This window comes from Natrix helvetica (genome assembly GCF_964273705.1).
Source record: "Natrix helvetica genome assembly, chromosome: 6".
Lineage (NCBI taxonomy): Eukaryota > Metazoa > Chordata > Lepidosauria > Squamata > Natricidae > Natrix > Natrix helvetica.
The window spans coordinates 38019937-38039959 of record NC_138553.1 but is presented as its reverse complement, the minus strand read 5'-3'; the positions used below and the strand labels follow the sequence as shown (position 1 = coordinate 38039959).

Here is a 20023-nt window from a genome sequence, read left to right as displayed (position 1 = left end):
TACCTCTTTTTTGTATTTTAGGTGAGTTTTTAACCTTTTTGCATTTCTGTATGTGACAAATATAGATTATACATACCTTAAATCAACAAGAGAAGAAGAGAAGAAAAATACATCCTTATAACAGAAACTTGATGGCAAAAAAGAAGTGGATCAATTCATGTAGCAAGCCATTTCTTTTTTCTGTTTAAACCCCGATGTGTACTCAACACAGCTACAAAATTGCAACACAAAGCATAAAGATTACAAATTAAAACTAAGATTAACACTTCATGGAAACAATCTATATGGTTACTAACAGTCCTGATAGCATATGATCAAGCAAAAACATTAAAACTAGTTAACAATTAAAAGTAGGGCAAAGCTTAACAGAATTTCCAAATGCTGAAAGAACCAGGTGAAAGACCATTTCTGTGGGGAACTCCATAGTCCTATAGCAACTTGAGAGATGTACCTTCTCATGGTGGCCAGAAAGATACATTGCCAACAACATGGACCACATCATCAAAATAGCCTATTCTGCAGACCTGAATACTACTTAGAATACTTAGTCAGGTTGTAACAGGAGACAGTTCTCCAGCGAACAATAATCTGTCATTAAAATAACTTTGGTATACTCAACCTAATTTAAAATACCCATATTGAGTGTTTCTAAAATTCAATTTGTATGAAGTTTCAGCACAATCAGCTTGCTGTTTTCTTAATCCTTTTTCTTTTGTTTTTGTTCCATTCTTCCTTTTTTATTTTCTACTTCTTAAATGTTTTATCACCTTTGACATGATGGCCTGGTAGTGAAGATGCTCGACTCCCACTTGGAAGGTTGAGAGCTCAATCCTAGGCAGCAGCAGACGTTTCTCTCTTAGGGCAGAAAAAAATATCTGCTGGAAGTGCATCCAGCCAGTAAACTCTCAGCTCCATCCAGTCGTCCCAGATATACCATGAATTAAGGCACTACAGGGCTGTAAAAAGAAAAGAAAAACAAGTTTTATCACCTTAGCAAATAGGGACCCTCCTTATATAATGGCAAATTGTGATTTTCAGATTATTTCATATTAAATGAGCTCGAAGGTAAAATTTCCTTCTATAATATTAAAGGAAAATTAATTAATGTTTGAGATTATAGAAGAGTTGTGTTTCACATATATTATTGTGGTAATTGTTGAAACAATCTTTTCACTAGAAAGATTTGTATGCAACTATCTTCTCAAAATACTTTATGTCATTTGTGTGCAGTTGAATTGGACATACTGTTTTGCTATTTTGTTCTAGACAGAGGAGAAATTCTTGAATCTTTTTAAGAGGTGGGACTTCCCCTTAACAAAGGACATGGCACAGTTTCTTTCTTTGTTTCCCAACAGATTTTGCTGTGAAAAACTCTATTAGCAGCTGGATTGTTATCTGGCATTTTACACAATGTGTTACTGGGGTGAGAAATGGAAGCTATTTCAAGAATTTAAAAAAAAATGGTGGAGAAAATTGCCCTCTTTTTTCAGAGGAGTGGGAAAAAAGGAAATATTTCAGAAATATTCTCATTAAATAGAACTCTTTGGTGAATTTTTTGATGATTTGGAATTATCTGAAAACTATTTATGGAGAAATTATCATGAAACATTTTTAATCAGCATTTCTGGATTTATAGGACCACCCAATTAAAACAATGTGATTCTGGGCAGAAAAGAATCTGTGGCAAGATTGACTAACCTACCAAAAGTTCATAAATAAAAATAAGGAGATTTCCTTGTCATTTTCTTGCAGTGTAATTTGAATACATACAATATAAACATAGTTACTTTATGCATTTCTGAAGGAAATGGTTTCTTAAAACTTGCTTTTAAATAAACACTGCACCAATAGGTAGTTAATTCAGAAAAAAAAACAATTAAAATTGGACTAATGACAACATCATTACATTCATTTAGCACTCTAATGTTATCTATTCAGACCAGCAACAACGTATTCAACAATACTGTTAACTGCCACCATACGCTTGCTTGTGCTTCACTGCTATGGGATGACAGATTGCCATGAACTGTGAGGAGGGGGAATGAAGGAAAGGATGCTTGGGGAAATGAAAGTAAGTGCTGTACCTCCTGGAAACACTGCCTCAAGGTCACCCAGCTGCAAGGAGGGAGCTGCATACCAAACGGGGCTCGGACCGACCATTATGAAAACATCTTGACTGATTCTGATTGGTTACAATGAGGTGAGCAATGAGAGACAGTTAAGGGAGGGGAAAGTAGAAGTGAGGGATTTTGGCCCATGATTCTCAGTTCCGGCTATGCAATACTGCAATAGAATTGATCTCTAATAAAACCATATCTATTTCAGCAAATGGAGCCACGGATCATTTCTTTTTAGAGATTCAAGTTGTGGCAGGTCTGACAAATATGCTTTTATTGAAAATTGTAGTGATTAGATTTAACTGAACTTTTGCATCCAAGACCCTTATCTTCATAGAGCCATGATGGCGAACCTGTGGCACTTCGGGCACACGGAGCCATGTCTCCTGGCATGCGCGGTGTCACCCGTTTCTATTTCCGGCTTCTGGCATTCACGCGGATGCGATGATCAGTTGGCCTTTGTGTGCGGCAGTACCAGAAAATTGAAGAGCTCGTCTTCCATTTTCCGCTGTGACCATGTGCACCGGCCAGCTGATTAGTGCATGCAATGCGCGGCAGTAACTGGAAGACTTGCCAGCCTGCACACATGCATGCACCAGAAACCAGAAGTACGTTTTCCGGCATGTGCGTGCCCCCTGGGCAACTCCTCTTCCTGGTTGTGACCCAGATGAGAGAGACCGTGCACAAAGAGCACTTGCGTATGTGTGCGAAGAGTACTCGGGTATGCGAAGTGTTCCCTTTTTGGCACTCGGTGCCGAAAAAGTTTGCCATCACTGTCATAGAGGAAATAAATGTATTTTCCTGCTGTAGTAAACTGTTGCTAGATAACTACTGTCCCAGAATGAAACTGCCTTTCTGATTGACTAAGTGAACTCTGAGTTATTGTTCTGCTCACATTGTTTCATTTTATGGAAATTTTTACTGTTTATTGTTTTGATCTTCTTTATTATTCATGCTTCTTGTTTGTTTATAGTCTACATCAGTCCAGGCTCCTTTGGGAGAAGGAGCAATATAGAAACATAAACATAATGATAATGACACCAGTAACATGTTTGAAACTGCAAGCAACATTTATAAAAGACATTTCCAAAAACTAGGGACAATGAGGGAGAGAAAGAGGCATTAGAGAATTGAAAAATGTATGTCCAGTAAGCTTGGCTACTTCACTGTACAACACTGTCTAATTTTAGAGGAAAGGCTGGAGAGTGGCAGCTTACTGCTCTTTCAGTAGCACCTTTCTGTTATTTTTGATTGACTTTTAAATGTTCATCCTGCATGCTTTTAGAAGCTCATGTCATCCTGCATGCTAAAAAAGACAGCAGTAACAATGTTTTCATGTCACTTATTCTTGGTTGCACAAAGGCAATTTAAAGTACTTGATGCTGGCACATTTTCTGCAATGTGTTCTCTCCCACCATGTGAATAGTCACCATGTGACTGTTTGCTCATCTCTGTTGTGCAAGAAACTCTTTAAACATTTGCTCAAGAACTGTGCTACATTTGTCACATGAATGTTTGTATTCAGACACAAAGCAGAGAACACAAGGAGGTGTTATACTTATTCAGTTAATGCCACATGCACATCTCAGAAGTTGAGAGAGAACAGGAATAATCATGTCTAAAAGCTTTTGATATCTGCCTAGAATATGAATAGTGGGGTCAGGAACAACAAGGGCAAGGCTAGAAATGGAGCATCATTACTTATTTAAGAAGACTTAATTTAGGCTTAGAATTCTTAATAAATATGAACAGAAACATGACAGAGCTTTATCAGATGATTTTCTTTGTAGGAAAAGCAAAAATCCATCTCCCCCTTCCACACAGCACAGCACAGTACTTGGGTTTACACTTCAGCAGAGAGAAATATGACTTTAGTCAGTGCATAAAATGTTGAAGGTCACAGATGTACCCCACTATCAATAGCTACTAAGAAGAATGATTCAAAATGCAGTTGTCCAGTTTAAAACATAGAATATATGTTTCCTTATACTGAATTTTCTCTGTCCTTCTGGAGATGTCAAGGGTTCAGCCTTGGACAATGATGGAGAACCTTTTAGACACCAAGTGCCCAAACTATGTGTGTGTGCATGCCCAAACTGAAAGGTGCATACACATACATGCACAGACATGCGCGTATGGGCAGCAGAGAACTGAAGACCAGCTGGCCAGCAGGAGGCGGGGCATCCCAACACCAACAGGATGGCAAGAGGTAAGATCTTTTTCTTTCCTGAGCTTCTGTTTCATCTTTTGCAGGGAAACAGAAGCTCATGAAAGAAAGGCCATGGACATCTGACGGGGCCACAGCGCACATGCCAGCAGAAAGGGCTCTGCATGCCACCTCTGTCATATGTGCCATAGGTTCGCCATCACGGGCCCAGGACCTTCTACATAAAAACAGCATTCTACCATTTAATCTGCTCCATTTCTTATTTTTTTCAAATTCTGGTAGATAGAACAATTGTGACATACAAAGATTGCTTCCTGTATTTCAGATTAAAACTTTCAGTTTAACAAAGAAACATGTGCTATTTGAAAAATTAGATCAAGAAAAAGGGAAAAGGGAGTGAAAATGGAGGAGGTACGATGTGCATTTTAAAATTCAGTTATTAAAGTAATAATGCCATGAGTGGATATGTTCGCCCTCACTTTAATACTATGTCAATGAACGCTTGAGAGTAGCATTGCAACAAGAGCTGTCAGGTTTTATACCATGGCTGAACAGTACAACGCAGGTCTTCAGACACTTAACCTTCAATTTAGCTTTCAACCATACCTGACAGAAGATTCCCAGATAAGACTCTGTTTCATTAGAACTCTTATTATAAACAAGAATGAAACATGGGGTACAATTGGTGCTTGTCCACTACATGCGAAGACCTCAGAAACGTATATATTTCTGCTTCAGATTTTCAACTCTAGACTATTTCCTCCCATTTTTCTAAACAAATTGCTGGTTCCTTGGTGACCTTGGGATGACATTGAGTTATCTTGACATAAAAGTCATCTCTACACTAGGAGTCACTGATCCCATTTTTATCACCCTTCTTCTTGGTAGCCTCACTCCAATGTAGGAAATAGCTGATTCTTCTCACATATGATGTCTCCCAACAGATGTGCTTGGTAATGCTGGAAGTTATGCTGCCAAAATAAGAGTACACTTTTAGCCAGTGGAGGAAGTTATCCCACAGGGGGTGATTCCTTTCCTTTCATTAAGGTTTTCAAAGAGACTTGATAATATTTGGGAAATTATATAAGGGATCCTGTAGTATGCAGGGAGTTGGACTCAGTGACCCCTTAGGCCCCTTCCAATTCTATGAAATATGACATCAGAAAAGCTGCCTTAACATGCAAGTGGTCCCTGCATCTTTGAGGCTACTAGAATTCCCGGTGGAAAACAATACTGTGTGCCAGTTTCGCTATGGAGAATATCACCTCCAGCTGTAGTTTCAATTCTATCCTTAACTTAAAGTAGGGGTATCCTAGCTAAGCTGTTTTGCTTTCCTTTGCTTTATATTTTCAGATGCTTGTGCAATTATAGCCAACAAGGGACATATTTAGACAGAGATGCATTTAAAGTTCATTGTAACTATGAAAAATAATGCAAAGTATGCAGCTAGATAATTTCTGGTTTCTACCATTTCTTGGAAATTATTGGAAGGAACAGTGTGGTTTAAACATCATTATGTATTCCTGACTTATTTCCAATTGTATAAAATTGGAAATTCTTCTTTGGAGGCTTTTTCTTCAGTAAGGCCCTAGCCTCTTTCAAACACTTGTCCTAATCCATATAAATAGGACACACTGTATCACTTAAATCCTGCAAAATATATTTTCACATATCTTTCCAAGTGGCTTGACCAAGAAATTCTCATTTAATCTAAGTGGTAATAATCTTACCTTAAAGTTTGAGGAGCAGAAATATTTTAAAACACTTAGGTCACAGGAAAGCACTATAAAAATAAAGAGATTATTAAACTTTTATCTGCATACAAAGAATAACATTTATAGAGAGCATTTGCAGAACTAGCTCTAAAATCTGGAATATACAATTTACATGATCAGCAGGCAGTGACAGGATTAGATTAGTTTGCATCTCAGACTCATGAAACTGAGTGACCATAGGACCTATTTTTAACTTTACAGACATCTTCTCGGATAAGTTGCCAAAATATTCTGTAACACTCTGTTGATTACATTTATTAAGGTTTCTAGAACATAACACAATCCTTTTGCACAAAACAACAACACTCCCACAAAGAGCAATAGATTTAAGAATACTGTAATTTAAAGAGAAGGATTAACACTTCCATTTGTTGTTATGTTGATTTATTTGTGGGATTTTTTTCCTGTGGGTGGCCTGTATGAAGCCTATGTATCCACCATTGCATATTATGTCATATGTTCAATGCTGCCTTACTGCAGAGAGATGGATTCCTTTTAACTTTTTACAGTGCTAGCCTAAAAATCACTCTGTATGTAAAGTATTACAGCTTAAAACAATTCCATATTTCTTAGAAAGAGGATTTCTAAAACCCATGGGTGAAATAAACAACCTGCAGGTTCTCACAGGCTCTCATCATATCAGGGATTTAAATAACATCTTTCAGCTTGAGGCAATATTTGAAGCCAATGACACCAATGATGTTTAAGATAATGTGAAAGCTCTATTTTAGTTGTTGCTTTTTGTTGAACAGGAAGTAAATTCTTATTCTGCCATGTTTTAATTTTCTGAAGCTGAAGCTGACTGAAATGCCTCAGCAAACCCAAAAGTTTTCTCTCGTCCATAAAAATTCTCCAACTTCCAAAGGTGGCAAATGCAGAATCTACCATTGCTTCTACACCTGTCTTGTTCTAAAAGCATTTAGAAGGTAATATATGCAATGCATTTCATAGCTTCTATAGGTGCTTCGGGATTAACATTTCATTATCAATTTGTCTTCTGTTTGGGTATAATAGGATGTCCACATTTCAGGCATAACAGCATTGTGCTGTCTTTAGATTACTGTTTATGATTCGGTTGTGAGAATCTAGAAGGAATAGTTCTGATCACTGCTATTGTTAGAATTTAAAACTGATTTTGCTTTAAAATTTCCTGGTTAACCAATGCTCCAATTTTCAGAAAATCGTTTTTTCATTTGGACGCAACCAAAAGGGAACTAAAATATATATTTTTTCTCCCAAATTCTAGAAACTGTGAAGCAATACTATGGCAAACTAAGCCAGTTAATGGAACAACTGACAGTAATGTTGCCACAAATTAATTTTGGAGGCCAAAAAGCCTAGAGGCTTTCAGTACTATAATATATTTTATTTTTGCAAAAAAAAATCTGTTTCACCACTGATTTTTAAGAAAGTGCCACCTATAAACTACAAAAATAGCAATCAGACAAGATGTTCAAATCATTAAAAATAAGGGAGAGAATATACCATATACCATACAATATGTTTTATGTTCTTTTTCTCTTCATTTAACATCTCCATGTTGGTTCAAGCAATATAAAATATTTCTGATGAACAATGGCAAAAGGGATAATTTCTGAAATGGCAGTTTCAAGAAGAGGTCATTGTCTCAGATCCCAGAATTCACATGGGAAAACAACAGGGCAGTACATGAGCAATCTAAAGAGGAAATCTAACAAGCAGTTCTCCTTAGTTCATAAACAAGTTGGAAGCTCAGTTATTGTGTAATTCTAACTGAAACCGGATATGAAGATTAAGAACCAAATAAGAAAAAGCCAACCAAGCAATCCTAAGAGAGTCTGGCTCAGACCAGAGCAAACATTTACATTAAAACCAAAGCTGACCAGCAAAAGGTCAATCAGATCAGCTATATGATAAACTGTCTGGCAGGTCCACAGAAAAGAGCACTTGCTTTATAAAACAGTAAGCTGAATTCTAGCTTTGTAGTTTTCATAGTAACACCAACCTAATAGCAGAAATGTTCAGCTCAGATACAGAATATAAGGAAAGAAGTCAACCAATGAGCAAATAAGGGAAGAAACATTCCTGGGCAGTTTACTGATACACACTATAACCAAACATATAAATATACAAGATAAACACAAATGTCATGAAAGAAACATATAAGCAAGCACCAACTAAAAAGCAACAAACTTTTATACATTTATAATAAAGTACAGCACAAAGGAATTTGGAATGTTATAGCTGGTTACCCATCAATTATTCCAAACCAAGATTTATTGAGGCATTTTTTGAAACTTTGATTTGTTAATGTGCCACTGAAGAGAAGTATTAAGGTAGAACAAATCTAGCTATATGATAGGGCTTATAAATGAGAGCATGGGGGATAACTGAATGAAAAAATAAGTGAAATAGTATGCCTTTTTCAGTAACTGAAAGAGATGAGGCACAGCTATTCCACACTTATTTCCCTAAGATTCTAGAGCATCAAGTCTTGGATATAGCTTCCATGACAGCTTTTTGAGGTTGTTTGTCATGATTCTGGAGCACATAAAATACATACAAAATAGCATGTCTAAATTCCAAATATGTATAAAACAATCAAAATGTTGCAGGTCCTATTCCTTAGGGAGATACATCTGTTGTGGGTCTTATCCCATAGGGAGACCCAGAAAAATGGCCTTCTCCATGGTGGTTCCCTCTTTCTGGAACATCATTCTCCCATGGCCTTCAAGGGACACAACTGGCCCATGGGCCGCCAGTTTGACATCTCTGATGTAATATCATAGGTATATTTGAAAAAATATCTCCTCACTTAAAAGAAGAGAACTTTATCTACTGGAAACTCTGAGCTTGGTTGTTTTCTTGCAGAAAAGGCAAGGCAAACTCCACTCCCTTCTAGCACTGGTGATGTTACCTAGTTGGGCAATGAAATGTCTTCAAGAAAACAATTAAATTCAGAAAGCACTAAAAAGCCCACAATGAAATTAAAGAACAGGCTTTAAAGGTAATGCTGTATGATTAAGAAAAAATGGAAGAATTTTATTACAAATATATATATTTTTGACCTGAGATCAGCTTTCAAGGATCATCAAAAAATGTACAAGCTCTTGATAGTTGCAGCTGGCATGGAATCTGCTTATTCAGTAGCCTAAAAGAGGAAGGAGACTAAAAATATTCAAATTAAGATCTATCTGATAGATAATGTAATGATTTAAGCTCTACTGGGGATTGATATAGTTACTTTGGAATTGGCCTACAGTAATTGTTGACCTAGAATTAAAAAGATTAAAAATCTGCTTTCAGCTGTAGAAGATCAATGAATGGCTTGGGCTGAGTCATTTTTTTCCCCAGGCTATTTATTGCACTGAGATGTTCTGAGGAAAAGAGAGTTGGAAGAGATGTGCTCCTGGGAATAAGCCCAACTATAAACCAAATGACTAAAACAAACATGGATTTTAAACACGGATTTAAGATTGTATGGATGCAATTATATTTAGTCACATCTCTTTGACTAGCAATACCATTTGCCAATGCATAGCAATATCACATGCCAATTTGACTATCAAATCCCAATCTGTCCATAAAACAAAGCAGGTAAACCACATAGTGCCTTGTTTGTAAAGCTTGACTACCTACTTTCCCTATAAACATTCTAAAGAGAAGAGTAAATCCAGTTTGATGATATTTAAAAAGTAGTTGATTAATATAATTATTCAGATACCCTTTACACCATTCAGATATCAGATGTACTATGTGACAAGTTTCTGCCAAAATCTCCAAAATTGGAAATATATATTTTTCTTTTAGCCATTCATCTCTGCAATCTTTTGCTACAAGCTGCAGAAAAATATTCTGAACTTGGTATTTAGCTGCTTTTAGTTTCTATCTATCACATTCTATGCTTTAAAAAAAATTAGACTTGAACTTTTGCTAATAGTTTCAAAAGGGGAAATTAGAATTCAGCTACTTTATAATCAATTCCCCTAAATTTTGGAACTTTAAGCTATTGTCTCAATGTTTGTTTTTAATCTTACTTTCATCTGAATGGAAACATAGTGATGATTTTTCAATGCTCACTCTTACCCATTTCCCAGACAGTATGGGACATGGAACTTGGAAACCTGGGAGTTATAATTCAACATACTGGTAGTTCTCTGGGTTGAAGGAAACTCTTTATAATATTCATATTCATTTTTTTATTATAAACTCTTGGATTAATTTAAGATCCTTCATGCCTATAGGTTGAAAGCAGAGGTGGGATTCACTTACCTTCTCTACCGGTTCACAAATGTGAGTGCACTTGTCTGCGCATGCACATCACCTTCTGCGCATGCGCAGTGCTTGTGCATTAAATCAGCCTTCCGTAACCGCCACTACCACCCAAACCAGAGAGAACTGGCTGAACACCACCTCTGGTTGAAAGCTATTTTAATAACCTCAGCTATTCTTTAAAGGCCACATTTCATACATAAAAGTCTGTATGACATGCAATGTAATTAACTAATAAGACACTTTATAGAACAGGCAGGTATGAACTACAGTCCCAGTGAAATGTTCTCTATAACAGGGGCTCCCTAATCCCAGGCCATGGTTCATTGGGAGCCAGGCCACACGAGTGATGGGTGAGTGAATGAAGCTTCATTTGCACATGCGCGGGAGCGTATGTGTTGGGCACATGAAACCATTCCCTGCTGCTACTGCTGCCGGTCCATGAAGCCAGAAGGTTGGGGGACCACTGCTATATAAAGATATCATTTACACTATTTTTAAAATGAAGGTTTTACTCCATGTTCATGGAGAACATTTATCTGTGCAGTAGTTAAAGTCAGTACCAACCCAGTGGCACATAATCTTCCATAAAGGAAGTTAACTGGAAGTATTATTAAAAATATATGCAAAATAATATTTGATTTATCTAAAATCCATTTGAAAAGGTTTTTTAAAATAAAAATTGAGCCATGCTTTGTCTTAGAATTAATGTTATTTGAATTACAAAATACATCATAAAGTTGTCTCCACAATACAGACTGAGATAGCTAATCTGCACATTCAGGTTAGTCAATTATTTACAGCAAACTGTTGATCCTTCAACATGTTTTAACTTATTACACCATCCCCAACTCCCCCCCCCCCACCGCCAACACCCCAAGGCTCTTATGATAAGAAGAGATTGACGGTTTGAAATGTTTCTCAGGGAAAGATTGGCCCTTAAAAAAAAAAACACTTCTACACAGAAGACAAGAGTATTATAAAAATATAAAGGAATTCACTAGAACCCTAAAATATGATCTTTCTAAAAAAAACATGGATTTGGGCAGTTTACTTCAAAACTAGACAAATTAAAACAAATGTTTTATATAGGTAAAACAAATCCAGTATATTTTGTTTTGAAACAAAATAATGTTGAAAACCAATTTGTGGAAGAGATGACTCATAATTGTGTAAATAATATTAAGGCCTTCAGACACCTCAGTTCTCTTGATAGTTCCATTAGCGGTATATTTATGTAAATACAAACATACATAAATTCACTTGAAACTATCTCATTCTAGCAGTCATCCGTCCTTATAAGCAGCAGCAAATCACCACTGGAATGCTAGCAGTGAAAATCAAAGGCCACTGCAGTTTAACTGAAAATTGCTAAATAATTCAACTGCTTGCTTCATGCTGGAACGTCAGAGTTTGTCTATAGATGAAGGTCAGTAGTGGGTTGCCAATTTTTTTATTACCAGTTCGGGCGTGTTTGCATGCACGCACACGTGTTGTTTTTGCGCATGTAGGTGGGCGGAGCCTCCCACCAATGCTACTACTGGTTTGCCCAATCCGGGCCAAACTGGGAACAACCCACCTGTGATGAAGTTGCTTTCACATCTGTAATTAGGCCAGGTTTCTTAAATATTTGTTGAACAAGCAATATTGGCTTGGTTCACATTACATTAATCCAAAAACAAACAAGCATGGCATGGCATAGGCCAATGTGGAAACATGCCACAAATAAACATGATAATAAAACTAATACAAGTAAGATACTGCAATAGAATTATTTACTGCAAGTCTTTAATGTTTTCAAGATCCTGGTCTAATTTGCAAACAGTTGGACAAGCAATTCATGCTTTAAGGCAGGGGTGTCCAAACTTGGCAACTTTAAGACTTGTGGACTTCAACTCCCAGAATTCCCCAGCCAGCTGCTGGCTGGGGAATTCTGGGAGTTGAAGTCCACAAGTCTTAAAGTTGCCAAGTTTGGACACCCCTGCTTTAAGGTTTCCTTTCCAATCTGGAGCCTTACAATGGGCTGGATTGCAACTCCTATCATCTCGAGGAAGCAAGTTTACCCTGATTATGACTAGGAAGCTGCAACTTGATATATCAGGAGGGTGGCACTTTAAGACATAGTAAGAAGTGAGATAAAAAGATTCCACCATTTTGGCCATAGATTGTTTAGACAGTAGAGTGAGTTCCAAATAAAATTTTGGTACTTCCATATTTTTAAGCCAACTTAGGCTGTTTGAGAAGGCAAAAAATTCCAAACATTTTTCCTTCTAATTACTTATTGAAAAAAATAAGTGTCACATTGGAAATACTAACATTTTTTAATAGAAGTACTGCTAAAAAATAGAGATTTGTTGTCTGAATTACAACTCCTATAATCCCTTGCCACAGATTGATTGGGTCTTATGTCAGTGAAATCGAAAGCATCTGGAGAACACAAAGCTTCCTACTATTGCTATTAGGCAATGCCTGATAATGTTACATGGGTACTTACTTTCAGTAAAGAATCTTTGAATACCTTAGAAGTGTTCATAAGAACATTCAGACTCTTAGCTGTTTAAAACATATTAAGATTTCTGAAGATCACTGAATAACCATCCTCCATATTACAGAAGCTGTTAGTCTAGTTACGACTTGGGGCTATGATAAGACAGTAGCTGAAGCTGGGTGGAACGGATTTCATTTCTGCCTTATTTGTGAATTTTGCAACTTTTTTTTAAAAAAATTGTCTGGTCTTTTGCTGTCAATGTATGACTGCAATTTTGCAACTTGTAACACTTGGATTCACACTCTGCCAATGTTCAGTCCAAAGATAAGTTAACAATAGTGACATTTCTCACTCTGGCTCCCATCTTCTGGGTATTAACAATCTGGTGCTATATGGTCCTTCCCTATATAACTCCCAAAGTGATCAAGCACTTTAAAAAAAAAAACTGCCTTGATCCTGCTGGTAAGATGTCTTAAGGCTTGGTTTCTAGAAAAAGGGAAGTTAACTCAAATTCAGCCTCTCTTGTCAGCCTCCTGCAGCAAATGTAGAAGCCACTTGGCAGAAGCAGACAACCTAACAGCACATTATTGTATTTTGTTTATAAATGTCTTGAAGTGACGTCATGAGCGCAAGAGTTATAGGTTCCGAGCAGAAAACAAATAGAAGAGTACTTGATCGACCAAGCTACATCTGCAGATCTTTCAAGTATGAAAAAGAAAGGCTGTTTTAGAGTCACAGGAAACCACTCTGAAAACAACCTCGAGTGTTGCTTTTTTTCTCTAAAGGGACTGTGCGTTCTGCTGATGTATGACCGCAACAGTACAATCACTTTGAAAAAGCCTTAAGGTTAGAACTAGCACTGTCTTGTTCCAAAGTAAAAACATAGGTTTTTTTTTTAACCTGCTTAGCAACTGAAGTCAATAGATGGGGGAGGGACTACTTTTGAATTAGGTGGGGTAGGTAGGATGTTAGACAAACGAGGGTTGTTGTTATTGTTTGGATAATTTAAGTATGCATTCACCAAGGAGGAAGTGAACAAAGGCTTGGTTGTGTAAGTTCTATGTTTGGGATATAATACGTTTCGAATTTAAAAGAAACTACTTCATCCTAAGGGTGGTCTATACTTAATGAGTGACACTTCAAGACAATGTCTTTGTAAGAATAAGTACTGCGAGCAGTTTTGCTTGACTTTAACATCAGTGTTACACTATATAACATTGTGCTACCCCTAAGCACTGTGTATTTTGTTTAGCACGACTCAAATAGCTTTATGTGAAATTGGGGGTACAAAAGCTCTTGAATGTAAAGTGCCACAAATCCAAACGTATTTCAGGAAGTAGTTTTGAACTGTGCTTCTGATGTACTTTGAACATTTTGAATCCATTTATGTAGTGCTTAGATGAACGATTTTCCTTGGCCTAGCTTCTATAACACTCCTACACTCAAGTTTAAACCACAGACGTTGGTATGTTCTTTTCATTTGACTCATACAAGCAAGATTAATTCCTAGCCTAAGCTATAGAATACAGCTGAAATTCATTTCACAAATTCAAGCCTCCCCCAAATGTGTTGCTCATTGGAGATAGGTTATGCAAGTTGATGCCCCTTCCCACATTTCCACCAACCTAGGGTCAAGGGAGTGGAAACTACCAGCAGTCAATTTATCTCACTGCATACCACAGTCTTCCTAAAGCTTGTACTTTCCAAATACAGTATGCTAAGAATGAGTTTGCTACAACTGTAAAGGCCATGCAGAGTGGGGTATTCTGGAAATTGCATATTAGCATAGCTGGAGGTTAACAGGCTAAGAACATTAGCTTACAGAACCTAATATGTATTTTTAATAGGCCTTCCTTAAACATTAATAGGAATGTTAACTTTAGGTATTTTGCAAGTTATAAAGCTATAATTTCATCAAGAGGTTGCACAGCAGTCTTGAATGGGCAAGGTATGCAATGTCAATCTCTCTTATACCTTCTAGCCCTTCAGTAGTCAGATCACAATTGTGGTATGTGGGAATTTCTTACATTGGGAAACTTTTGATTGAAGGCAGCAGTGAAGAACCTACTACCAAGCTGCAGTTATAAATTCAAGCTTTCAAGCCATTCCTATCCAGTTTTACTGAACAGAAGCTCAATTAACTTCCATGGGCCTAAATTCAAATTTTTAAATCAGGAAGGAAAAGTATACATACCTTTTGCTGAATGTCATCTTATGATCTCTAAAGGAATCTTGTGATTGAAGAATTGAAAGAAATCAAACTTTTCTGTTGAGCGGTTAACTTGCTCCTAAGGGCTGTGCAACATTGGTTTTTAGCAAATACCAACTGAGCAAGGTATCCGTCAAGTCAGAAAAAAGATTTTTTTTTGTTTTTTATTACTTTTCTTATGTTTTTAAATGGTGGATTAGTTGAACCACCTTGACTTGCTATCCTTGTTCATCAGGCAACCATATAAACATTAATCCTCTGGATTTGGTCGTAATTCTTGTTTGTTGGAAGTCACTTCAGCAAAGTTTCCACGTATTCAGGAATTAATAGACTTGTGCATTGTCTCCACATTATGATTAATTTTGAATAATATTAAAAATTAAAGTGAAACCTTGTGTGTGTTCTCAAACATTCACACTCCAACGGTCTTCTTCGTCCATCTGTAATGATCATGTTTTTCCCTGCATCTGCCCTCCATGCTTATCTTTTATAATGCATTAACTGGGATTAAAAATAGTTTTAACTAATCCTATGCAAGCATGACAAGAGATTAAATTAAAATGCCAAGATAGGAAATGATTTATTATAGAGAGAAGAAAAGTTTCTCATCCAAAATATAGAAATCTGTACAACTTTGCCACAATCAATATACATGAACTGTACAAATTTACACCAGTTCATAATTTACCCAAAAAAAGATGACTAACAAAGTTCACAAAATAGATGGTGGTTTGTGGAAAAGACTTTTACCAATTGAGTACAAGGAAATTACAAACCAGACCTCCACTTTCTAAAAATAAGAGGTTTACTCAGTCTTAGAAAACTACAAGCTAGCAAATGTACAGATAGCTGGCTGGTAAAATACACCACAGTTCAGACAGTGTCTTTAAATGGTCTCTATTTAGCCTGTTGGCATAGCACAGCTTACTCACTTACTACCTTGAAGGCCAATACAAAACAGCAACCGAACCATTTCCCCCAGTTCATGGCCACTAAGTGTGACTTATGTACAGTTTATACATATTGTTAAGTGCTAGGTAAAAGTCTGGATGAATAAAATTTCCAGTATTACCATGTTTATAACAAGTCCTATTACTGAGCTGCCAAAAATGGTAACTTTAAAAATGTATAGTGCAAATTCCTTCTGCAACACTTAATGCAGGAAACAATTTTATAGCTATAGACTTAGATTGAAAATGTGTGTGTGCATTTTTTTTTAAAAAAAAGAAGAAAAATTAAGCAAAACGTCTGGGAGAAAACTGCAGCCTATCTGGGTCAACTTCAGGCATTAGGAAATAAAGCAATCATCTATACTCACAGGCTATTAAATCACTGAAAGGTACTGTCGAAACTATGGCACTGCCTTTATCAAATCAAGTTTACCATTCTATGTTGTGCCAGGTCTTCACAGCTGTGACATGGTTTAAATTCCGTAATCCATCCCCAGAGGAGCCCACCCAAAGTAAAAACCAAATTTATCCATCCATTCTATGATGATCCATCCACAGGCTATTATCTTAACCTGATACAGTCATCATATTGTAGCTCTTTGAGGGGCTGGTTCTGCCCAAGAGGAGTTCTTCCTTACAGCTTATTCGACTGTCTACCATTTGCATGCTGGTGTTACTTTGGCTTGCTCCTGCTGGTGCGGCTTCATACAGCACACAGATCGAGCCATCTTCTCCAATACGATAGGATACTTCATACGGGTCAACCCAGAGAGTAAGTTCACTTGGCAGGAGCCGAAACAGTTCCTGGCTGCTAAGTCCAATCCGGTGTGCTGCTTTCCCAATCAGGGGATCCATCTTATGGTTGATACGGATGCAGCGATAGCCTGATCCTTTGCATGGCTTGTCAGGGAACCAGTGGTGTTTATAATGTTCTACAAAATAGAAAAGAGTAATAAACATCACACTTAGCTCTTCACACAAGTTCAGAAACAGGAATCATTCTTTTCTAATGCTTCAATGATAGACGAGGTATGTTTACTTTTAGGGCTGACAACTTTTCTTAGCAATAATTACTTGGACCACTGCTCTTATAACCCTTACAGCCGCCTAGGTGTATAGAAATTGTTATCCAGTGCATAAGACAATAGAACTGGTAGTGGGGGGGAAACAGAACAGTATATTAACTTGATAGCCGGAAAAATAATGCTAACTTTAGCAAAAATATACTGTGAGCTATTGAATCATTTTTTTCTATATAAAGCTTCTGTCAATTAATTTCAAGAATAAATTCATGTTTGCATATAGAAAGGCCTATCACAATGAAAGACTATGCCTCGAAATCTCTTTAAGAGCTTCTTATCAAAGTCAGACATTTATTTCCACATGTGTTTAGAACCATTATCTTAATGGCACCTTCTCACATTACATTATACACAAACTATTACGAAAGTGCATGTATGAAATGTTATGATCAGCACCAATCAACTTGATGTGCTAAATAAAGTGCTATTCAAAATACCATGTGAATGATATATTATGTAAAACAAATTTAGATGTTTTTCCCCTTGCAAGATAGTTTTGTATAGCTTTAGAAGTGGTTTACCTTGGGGGGGGGGGGAGAATGGCCACCTGAGATCAGTTGGGTTAAGATATTAAAAACAGACTTCACAGTGTTAATGCTTTGTTCAGACTGCACATACACACAATTCCCATGTGTTTACTTCAACATGGATTAGCATACCCCCGTCTCTACCGAAGAGCATTTGTAGAAGATTCTTCATGTAGTACAGTAGTACAAAAATGTAACTTAAATCTTCCAGTACTAATAAAAATATTCCCAAAACTAGTATTTCCAAACCAATCTTTGAAATAATTACACTCAGTAATATTTTCAGAACATAAGGAACACGTTTTGAGATACCTTTTCTCTGTTGCTAATACTTAAAATCTTAATATTTTTGCTTAATACTTCATTTACCAGGCTCTTTACAGGTGACAACACCTTTTAAGATTCACAACAGAAAAAAATATTCAATAATACAGTATTTCATCATTACTATGTAGCACGTACTTAAAACTATATTAGTAATGTTACTAGGTGTACAGAATGGCACTCCAGAGACTGAATTACTACAACTTCTTAAGTCATGTTAGAAAGAAAACAAATTGCCTGGCTTGTGATTAAGCTGTACTGTACTAATCTATCCCCCACAATGAAGAGGGAGACTCAGATGCTGCTATAGCTCAAAGAAGAAACTAATGTAATCTTTATTTTCAATTAACAGATTAATAGTCCAAGCTTATTAAATAATTCCCTCTGCCTTCCCGAAAGGTATGAAAAATATTTGCTACCGTACCAGATAGGTGCATTTAATATATTCTTCTCTAAGCTAATGGAGGAAGAGGAAAGGAAAACAGATGTGGAAAAAAAATGCATCTCCCGCCCCCCAAGCCTTTAGGCAAAATCTCAAGAACGGCTGTTCTGCACTCCTCCAGTCTCAAGCAGTTGAAAATGGTAAATAGAGCTCTTCCCGAGAATGCATGAGACATACAGTTTAACAGATATTACAGCTTAGCAGTTACTTGCATCTAGGCAGAATGAGAAAAGGCCATGTATCTTAAATGAGTTCAAAATGCCACCCAAATTTACTTTGCTCCTTTTCATACACAAAACCCTACAGAAAAATTGGGAGGGGTGTAAAGACTTTATAGTCAGAACTTAAAAAGTATGATTGACATGTCGGTCTGTATGCCAGCCTAGGCAATGTGAGCTTTGTGTATAAACACCAAGAAAGGAAAGAGGAACTGAAGGCAGCTAAAGGGACTTTCCAGACACGCAAGGGGTAATATACCAGTGAAAAATCCCCCGTTGCATACGCAAGCACTGAGCAAAACCAGAACCAAAGGGAAGTACGGCAATAACCCACTGTAATATATTTAGACCACGGTGGGCTAAAGTGATAAAATAGCTGCTTCCTAGACTTGTACAAAACACAAAGGTCTCGTTCGTTTCCTGAAGCCGTTTGGAAGGCTGTTGTTATTCCCACGAAACGTCCAAATCATGCAACCAGCTTACACATCATTTACCTTCCCTTCTTCCCAACACTGCAGCCTTTCTCCACCAATTGCCCAGTGCCAATGCTGGATATCATGGGACCTTTAGCCCCCAACAGTTATGGAGGGCAGTTAGTCGGGGGAAGGCTGAAATATTACGTTGATAAACAAGATCGGAGGGATCACGCGGCCCGGGAGGCGGGGGGGGAGCGGGAAGGACTGCTCTACAAGGACAGCAGCTATGCGGTCGTTGCTGCCTCCCCCACCCCCATACTAGCCGGAAGGAGACGGGAAATCTGAACACCTTCTCTCCCCCACCCCCCGCCTTACCTGCCAGCAGCTCCTGCAGGTTCTGACTGAACGTTTGAAGCTGCCGCTCGTTCATCAGCCCGTTGGTGCGCAGGAACTTGGAGATGAAGTTCACAGCGGCGGCGATCTCACGTATCATGTTGGCCCGGGTATAAAGGGCGGGATGCATGGAGGCGGAGGGGGCGAGAGGCAGCCAGCTCCGGTGGTTGACCAAGAGTGTTCGGGGCGCGCGCTCAGGGCCGCCGAAGAGGAACCGAGCGGTGGGGACGAGAGAGAGAGAGAGAAAGAGAGAGAGAGAGAGAGAGGAAAACAAGTCGAGGGAGGAGGAGGCGATCTTTTCAGAAGACTCAATTCAGGAGGGGCGCCCACTCCTCCTTCTGTTGAGCCGCCACCCTCTGACGTAGTCAGGCGGCAGTGCCAGGAACTACCAGATCCAGCGGGCCAGCAATCATCTCCTACCAAACAACGAAGGAAGAGCTTCTCCGTGCAGCGCTTTTTATAACCGCGGCCAGGTTGGCAATGGCGCTTGAAAAGGGGCCGGGATCCCGTCCTAGCCAATCGGGCGATCGCACCATTGTGACGTCTTGTTGGAACGGAGGGGCACGGGGAGAAGTGATGTCATCTGATTGTAAACAAATAGAACTGGAAGTGGGAGAGGAAGCGAGAGAGCGAGCCTTGGGTTTGTTCGTTGAGCGGGGCTGGA

At 38.0% G+C, this 20023-nt stretch overlaps 1 protein-coding gene across 1 annotated transcript; it reads right to left on the bottom strand.

Moving 5' to 3' along the window:
- Positions 1–15562: 15562 nt before the first annotated feature.
- Positions 15563–19813, bottom strand: BTG1 (BTG anti-proliferation factor 1). The gene is made up of 2 exons (XM_081957421.1): positions 19342–19813; positions 15563–16889 (listed from the first exon to the last, which is right to left on the bottom strand). Exons 1-2 carry the CDS (start codon positions 19487–19489, stop codon positions 16525–16527), a joined length of 513 nt encoding a protein of 170 aa, XP_081813547.1. The 5' UTR covers positions 19490–19813; the 3' UTR covers positions 15563–16524.
- Between the last annotated feature and the right edge of the window lie 210 nt (positions 19814–20023).

Excerpts from the sequence above, each read along its gene's own strand:
- BTG1 (XM_081957421.1), bottom strand. The coding sequence starts at position 19,489 with ATGCATCCCGCCCTTTATACCCGGGCCAACATGATACGTGAGATCGCC. Across the intron at positions 16,890-19,341 it reads CCTGCAGGAGCTGCTGGCAG|AACATTATAAACACCACTGG; the intron begins GTAAGGCGGGGG and ends TCTATTTTGTAG.